Genomic DNA, 8,424 nt, shown 5'->3' on the forward strand with positions numbered 1-8,424 from the left:
GGAGCACCGAAGTACCGATAACCAATCCAAAATGCCCTTAATTTTGACCATTGTACAACAAACCCTTCTACATACAACTATTGTACATTGACAAACTGTGCAACCTTTTTTCACTTGTAGGACAAGGGCCTATACATATACTTATCAACCTATAGTGGATCGTTAAAACTAGGCTAAGCCCCATTAATTTTTTCTTTTTTGGTTTCTCACGTAAAAACTTCTGGTTACTCTACTGGTTACTTAAATTACTTATGTGTGTGTTGAACGTTAGTGCAACGCTAAGACACTAAATAATCACGAGACTACGATGAACAATCTAGCTTGCATAAGCCAATTTATAATTTCATTATTAATTGCAGTTGCACAAACTATTCCCATCTTATTAGAACGAATTCTTTTTAATCCTACTTGCATTAACCGCCTCAAAACCTGAAATGAATAGCCAAACAAATTGTCAGGGTTTAACTAGAATTCTCATCCATTATGTCAAATAATACTCAAAATTTAACTGCCACAGGATTTACTAAATCTGAAATTTCACCAGGATTTATTAAAGGAGCATTTACATACATACCACCTAATTCCTTCGTATTTACCTAACACATAAACCTTACTTCCTACATTTATACCACCAAAATCTTTCATATGACATCAAAAATACTTTTATTTTAACTTTTAAAAAATAAATAAATATTTTGATACATAGGTAAGGTGGTCTGTATATAAAACTGAAGCTTAGGTGATAGATATGTAATACATGAAAATTGAGTGGTATGTCTGTAAATCTTTATTAAATCGTTCCAGCTTGCTGCCAAACAGCCCCTTAGTTCGAGGAACCAGGCTCAGATAGTCCATAACAATGATCAAAATCAACACCCTCAAATATCTCATTCCAGGGCCAGCAAAGCTTAAAATCATCAGTCTTCTCCACGCCCAGACTTTTTGTGGCCAGAGAGACAGGAAGATTACCGCTACTGCTAACGCTTCCACTGCTGCTGCTCAACTCATTCGTAGCTGCCCTGCCTCTGCAGCTGCCATTGTTGTCTGTGACAGAGTGTTGAAGACCAACCCTCACACCAGTGATTAAGAATCTCTGATGGTTAGATACTACAGGACTTGCAGAGTGAATTGTTAGATCACAATGCCTACAGAGCAAAGCACGATCCTCCAAGCAAAAAAAGGAAAAACCAGTTTTTTCCTGCAGAAGCAATAAATAAGTCAATTATTAAAATTTAGTGAGGGTATAAATGAATTTTGAAACATTTGTTCCATCAGTGTAGGGAAAAACCAATCTTGTTACCGTTGTTGAAAAGCGTGCCTGCAAATAGTATAATTCTAGTTCAGATGAGCATGAGATAAAGCATAGGTTTGGAATATACAAAGGGTTAGAAAGCTTACCTTGTAAACGTACCATTATGTTAATACGACTTCCTCAAGGTTCTAATATCTTAATATGTTTGTCAAAGTTTTATATAATTTATAATACAATAAAATCGTTGCATTTATCTACGGGTAAAAATTCATTTCCATTAGGAGAGCTAGACGTATTAAAAGGAGAAGAATGACTCAAAAGAAAGACATAAGGATTGATGAACACTTGTTGAATTTAGGTGAGCATTAAAGAAGAAGATACGGCGACCATAACTGTTTTCTAATAGACAAATATCACATGATCATGGTTACATCTATAACTACCTTCCAAACAAAAAGGACAACTTTTTTTAAGTTTGTTGCATCATTACAATTTAAGTCTAAATCCTTTTTTTCTTAAGTTTTTTAAAAAAGTTTTTGTTTTGTTTTTATTTTTATTTTTAAAAATATGTTTATTTACTATATTAAAAAAAAACTCTCAACATAATTTTTAAATATTTTTAATATTTCAAAACACCTATAGTTTATTTTAATCTGCTAAATATATTTTATTTTAAATCAACATTAAAACAAAATAAAATAAAATAACAAATCGAAAACAAAAAACAATTGGTCTCAACCCCTTGGTATTTGAGTTGTTGATTTGGGTTGATGTAATCATAACATAATAAAGTTTTTGTACAATTAGAATTTTAGAATTAATGATTGACAAAGTATCAAGATTATCTTAGGTTTCATTTAATGACATAGTTGCAACGCATTAATACATTTGCAGCTATGTTCTAATTTAGATTATGTGACAGCAACCTTTCAATTACTTCTACAATTTGTGAATGATTAAGAGGAAGATGGAACGAGACATTTCACCTTTACAAGCCTTGATTGACTTGGATTTATTTGTCGTTCCAAAAAAGCACGCTCATTAATGCAACAGCTAATGTTTGATTTGAGCCACTGCTTTTTCTTTCCTTAAATTAAATTTAAAAATCATGTGCAACTTTTTTCTCAAAGACAGGCTGGTAAGGCAGATTGCTGCTCCCTATACCTGCTTTTTGGGGGGCCTTTTTTTATTAACTGCCTACCTGCTGTTTTGTTACAATACAACTCCTAGCATACAAAATTTTCATAGCAATATATATATATATATATATATATATATATATATAAGATATATACATATATATATATATATATAAGTTACATACATACCAGACAATTCTTATGTATTTACGTATGACTCATCAAAAGTGTGATAATTAATTACACTTATAACATCTTGGTGCATTAAATCCAAGTGTGGAAAGGTGTAATTTATTTTTAAAAAGATAGTGATGGTTAAATTTTAATGTGATGTTAGATCTGAGCGGTATGCATGTGTAAATGCATGTTTAGATGCTAGATAAGTAAATACATAAGAATTATGTGGGACGTATGTAAATGCCGATCATAATGAGTTCTGTCTTATACTCTACCTTGCCTTTTGAAACTACCTCAATGTAGACAAAATATGTAATTTTTACATCGATTATTAAAATCCCTACTTAAATATATATGCTTAAGAAGCTGTGGAAATTGTCCAGACAGATATGTTCTCAAAGATAAATCCAATAAAATAAAACGATAGATGATGAGAAGGCATTGAAAAGACCATTTCCGTCAAATGCAAAAGCCGTAATTTTGTGGGGCATTTTCTTCACTATCGATGACACTTATCTGTGAAATTGCTTTGGCAAACAAAATTTGGGTAAACATGCTATTTCTTGGCTTCATAAGGAAAAGAAACTCACCATAATTCTATGTACTTTATTGATAAGTTTAAGCGCCAAGACATAACAGACATCATAGAACTGTTCATAAAATGAACAAAACAAGAAATATCTGTTATTTATCATCCATATGAATAAAACATGTTACAAGTCTCAAATGATGATACTGATTTGATTTTAACGAACTTATGACATGAAAATTCAACCATACAGCCATGAAAGGATTTTATTTTATTTTTTTTAAACTAATACATACACCAATACATGCTACCTTGTAATTGGAGAAAAAACAACTAACCACTGGGCCAACTGAGCTGCATATAGCTGATGATATGGAAGATTGTAGATAATGGTCTGCTTATGATCAATATTATTTTTATTTCTGTTTTCATTTGTGTTTTTTGTTTTTTATTTTTGAAAATATGTTTGCTCAATATGTTTTTCAAGTATTTTTATCTTGGTTTTTAAAAATAAATCAACCTGTTTTTAAAAATACTCAAATAAACTAAAAGCTTTTTGATTTGCTTTATAAAAAATATAGATTTATCTTTAACATGACAAACACAATGTATGTATGTATGTATGTATGTATAAGATCTTAGATGATCCATAAAATTTTGAATTTAAATTGCTAGATGTTCTTAAATAATTATAAATATCAAGGAAGTTGACTTAAAAACCTGAATCAAATAGGTTTCTTCTCATTCACACAAATTTTTTATTACTATACACAAATCTTGATGCATTTTGAGCAAGAAACATTCCAAATTCAAATTTAAGATATCCGAACACCTATTTCAACAAGGTTATTGTCAAAATGAGCACTTTGACAAGACCAACCAAGTGATGTTGAAAGTGATCCAATTCGAATCTAAATAAGCTCATATCAAATACTTGAAGTGTTGTTGAAAGGCTTTGCTGCATCAATTGGAAGACTACATAATCTCTAAATTTATCCTTCTTATAATCAAATTGAGCAGATCAATAAGCATAATTCAACAAGCCCGAGATCATATAATTCTGATGTCAAGGCACGCAAATGTTAATAAAACTACTTGTTATCAAGGGAATCAATGTAGACATCTAATAGAATATTTTGTGATCCTAGCTAAATTTACTGAGAAGCCCACTGAAAATATTATAACTAGCCCCAATCATCACTTAAAGAGAGGAGAAAAAGAGAATGGAGAGCTAACGATTAAATCATTACTCTTGAATAGAAATGCAAGTGAACGATCACCAGCATCTATAGCTAACTATGACCATCATAGCCACTAACTACAGTTCTTGCAGCCCAAGTGTGTCTGTTGTAGCCAAAATACTATTACAAAGTTGTGATTGTCAATTTTTATAATCCCATCTTCTCTAAATCAAGAGTCAAGTGAATAGTTGCACAATTAATTATCTAGTGGATTCTTTGACTGGGTCATAACTCGTAGTTTTTTTTTTCTTTTTTGCAAGGTATTTCTATGCAAAAAATTTAACTATCACTTACATCTCTATCTATGTAGTAAACGAACATCATGGTAATGTAAAGATAAATTGCAAGACTATTTTTTATGATGAGAATGTTGGGTAGTAATAAAATCGTTACAAAAATCCAAAAAGATGGTAACATACTTGGGACCATTAAGCTCGATCTTTGATAAACTAGAAAAAAAGAGATAAAAATATATGCTAAGATTAAAAGGAGAGAAGCACTAGTTGAAGATAATACCTTGAAAAATAAAAGGAGCTGACTAGGGGTTTAATTAATGTAAATAATGCGGTTATATATCCTATAAAGCAAAGCATAAAAAAGAGTTTAAAATATTATGTAGCACCAAAATCAATATTAACCCGTGAACATGAACATAAATATTTAATAAGAGTTTAATATCAATTAAATTTTTATTTTTTTGATATATTTGTCATAGTTCTAAAAGCTTCTTAGGGATATAAAAAGTTTTAAACTTAAATACTCGTCATCAATATGTACATCAGAAATGCGTCAGCACAAATCTCGATGAAATATAATGGACTAAAAAACATAAAAGTACAGTCAGGAAGGGTCCACAAGAGGAAGACCACATGTCCTATCATTGAGAGATCAGAGGACTTGATTGAATAAGTGCATATCTCTTCAATCAGGATTTGAAGTCAACTAGATGAAAATTGTCCTAGCAAATGATCAAGATCCATCAAGTCAAGAGAGTCTTAGCTCAACTCTCGTCTTAGCATCGCCAACAGCCTCATAAGAGTCATTAAGGCTCTTCATTAAGGGGCCAAAAGTTTTACCGAGATATATTCTACAAACGTCCCAAACGACCTTTGTCAATAGGTGAGCTACCTATCGGATTACATTAATTCACCCTCTGCCCGACAACTTAGTCTTACCCTGGAGACAGGGGTTCATTGTTTTGGGAACGTTAGTCGACAGTTGGACCAAAGCAACAGGCTGATGGTCCCAAGCTGATCGTGCGAAGTTCGATGATCGAAGATTAACAAAAGCAGATCGACAACCCCAACTCAGCATAGCCTGACAAATGAGCCTTGTTGAACCAAGGCTAATTAATCTCAGCCTACTGAGTGATAGAGTAGCCAAGCAATATGCTAATTTATGTAATTAGCCAAAATACCCTATAGCGCTACCATTAAAGATGGATAAACATATAATTATGTATATTATACCTCCTTTGCTTATAAATAGGGGAACTATTCCATTAATAAAATGTGACATAATTCTCTCATTCTACTGTGTACTCTCTATTTCTGGCGCTTGTTTTACGCTCTACTCTATAGGAGCGATTCATGATATAGATCCGGATTGGACACTTAATTTTTAATTTCGCCACCCCTTTCTTGAAGTTCTGATACCTCCACTGCTTGCTGATTAATATGATGTACCCGGAGTACATAGATCTTCTCTCTTCCAATATATAGATGGCAAAAGAGAGTTCTAGGTTTTGGCACAGAATAACAAAAACTCTGCATATAACATATCAAAATAAAGACTAAAAAGAGCTAACTAATGGGAGGTGCAGGGAAGCCTGCATACCTGGCATATATCACAACAGGGCATTTTGAACGTAGTAGAGGAGGGGCCGGGGAAGAGGAGCGGTAATCTCTGGTGTTTTCCGGCAAGCTTGTTGGCCGCATGCACTTTCTCGTCGCAACCCCAACAGAGCGCAGCCTCATCCGCGCAGCAGAGCAGAGAGGCTGTCGTCTCACATACGTCGCACTGTATTTTCATCTCTCTTCCACTCAACTTTAAGAGGGAAAATGAACCAAATCATAAGTAACAGCTCATGCAGTTACAAAATTATATCGATTTCAAATTTCATTAAAAAGTTTCACCAAATGATTTCATCTTCACATGTAAGTATTTGGCTGCATTAAGGATTAACGTTAAATAGAATTTAGTAAAACCGGTATATTCAGTTTTATCAGAACCATATGTTGTTAAATTAACAAAAGTGTTTGGAATTTTATTTGCGGATCTTGTAGCAATTATTTTTTTTCCCTGGCTAAATCCATCAAATAATTGGATTTAACAAATCTGGATTCAAATAAAAAAATGGATGGAACGGAGAAAAAATAGATTTAACGGAGCGCCCGATTTAGCTTTCCTTTTTTATCGTTTGGCTAAACACCATAAATCCTGTTGAATACAATCATCATTTTCAAAACTTCTTTTTTTCACCCACAAACATTCAAATAATTAAAAAGAAGATCAACCCATCGAAATTCCAATAAAGCAGAGATCGGGGTTAATAACACCTTAGAAGAGAATGCAATGTAAACTCAGTAGTAACCGATATTTCTGGATCCTCCTCCAAGAAGTAATAAACACAGTGAGGGATAGAGAGAATGCAACAGAAATGTACCCTTTGCAGGCCGGAAAGCTAAATAAAATTACGGTGATCGACCGATTCCACTCGGCCTCGCGAGAGAATGGGGCGGTGGGGCGATTTGAGCGGAGATGCCAACCGGGGCTATAAATCGAGGAAGAGGACTGTCACAAAAACAAAAAAAACAAAAAAACCAGCATTTAATATTTGTTAGTTAGATTAATAAAATTTATAATTTTAAAACTATGATTAAGTTACCCAAAAAAAAAAAAGACAAATAACTAATTTTTTACAGAGCGAAGAATTCTGTGGGAAAATATGTCAAAAAAAGTTGGCGAATGAAACCGTAACAATTTATAAATAAGAGAGAAGAAAAAGGACATTCACGAATCACGGACTTGTAATTCCGAGCGGAGAGAGTAAATGAAGTTTGATGGAATAACTGCCGCTTTTTAATTGGAGGGCCCTTGACATATAATGTAATTATAAAAAGGAAAATTTTAATTCATTGTAATAAAAATTGTCTAAAAGTTCAAATTGAGATTTCGCGCTGTCCAAATTCGGTTAAGATTACGCCTCTAAAAATTGGAGCAGACTTTAGACTGATATAAGGATAAAAAATATTACATCCGTGTTCTGGATGTACCGACAACGACCCGGATGCAGCGGAGGAGGAGAGAAATCGGTTCTCAGCCATCCTCGCTGCATCTGGGTTACTCTCCGCACATCCAGAGTCCGGATGTAATATTTTTTCAATATAAGGGAGAACTAGGAGGTGTTTGCACCACGGCTGATTGACGGTGTGTTCTTGGAACAAACACTTCTCGTGATAGCCACGACAAGTGATTCCACCAAAGGCATTAGTTGGTCATGTTTGCTGCAATCAATCATTTCTCTGTGTGGCTAAGGTTGGCTTTTTACTGCTGATCTTCGATTTTTACCGCTCGGCTAAAGGTGAGATGTTTGAAACTTGTTCATCTCTGTGCTTCTCACACACACTTTCTCTATAGGTGAGGTTACTTTGTTCTCTACGGCTCCCTTACTCTCTTAGCGACATGTGCGATCATATCATTTGTTTTTGTTTGCCATATTTTGCATAATATTACCTTCAATGCTAAGATGTGATGATGGGTTTCAATTTTGATCGTCTCTTTGTTTTTTGTCTGTAGTTCTATGATTGTGGAATGATCATCTCAATACTTGATTGTACATTTGAAGGGGGTGATACATTAGCGATTTGAAAAAAAATAATAATGATATTTAGCTCATTGTTCATTCCTATGATCTGTGAGAGAAAAATGGCTACGTCTCTGCCATTTTCCCTTTTCCATTAGCTGGCCCTTTTCTTCTCTTTGTTGAGTCCAAACTATGTTAATTAGGTGTTGAATATGATAATGCATCAAAATTTTGTGGTATGTCCGAAAATTTGCATTCAAGTTCTCAATAAAACCTTACAA

The 8,424-nt window shown here is 33.5% G+C and overlaps 1 protein-coding gene across 2 annotated transcripts; it reads right to left on the reverse strand.

Moving 5' to 3' along the window:
* Positions 1 to 524: 524 nt before the first annotated feature.
* On the reverse strand, positions 525 to 7,105 carry LOC110036783 (B-box zinc finger protein 22-like). Of its 2 annotated transcripts, none has more exons than XM_020741310.1 (3): positions 7,004 to 7,105; positions 6,175 to 6,384; positions 525 to 1,198 (listed from the first exon to the last, which is right to left on the reverse strand). In XM_020741310.1, exons 2-3 carry the CDS (start codon positions 6,367 to 6,369, stop codon positions 824 to 826), a joined length of 570 nt encoding a protein of 189 aa, XP_020596969.1. In that variant the 5' UTR covers positions 6,370 to 6,384; positions 7,004 to 7,105; the 3' UTR covers positions 525 to 823. The 2 variants fall into 2 exon arrangements, with proteins under 2 accessions (XP_020596969.1, XP_020596970.1); XM_020741311.1 differs by lacking the exon at positions 7,004 to 7,105 and adding an exon at positions 6,897 to 6,997.
* Between the last annotated feature and the right edge of the window lie 1,319 nt (positions 7,106 to 8,424).

Source organism: Phalaenopsis equestris, unplaced genomic scaffold (genome assembly GCF_001263595.1).
Source record: "Phalaenopsis equestris unplaced genomic scaffold, ASM126359v1 Scaffold210877, whole genome shotgun sequence".
NCBI classification, from domain to species: domain Eukaryota; kingdom Viridiplantae; phylum Streptophyta; class Magnoliopsida; order Asparagales; family Orchidaceae; genus Phalaenopsis; species Phalaenopsis equestris.

Excerpts from the sequence above, each read along its gene's own strand:
- LOC110036783 (XM_020741310.1), bottom strand. The coding sequence starts at position 6,369 with ATGAAAATACAGTGCGACGTATGTGAGACGACAGCCTCTCTGCTCTGC. Across the intron at positions 1,199-6,174 it reads CCTGTTGTGATATATGCCAG|GAAAAAACTGGTTTTTCCTT; the intron begins GTATGCAGGCTT and ends TTGCTTCTGCAG.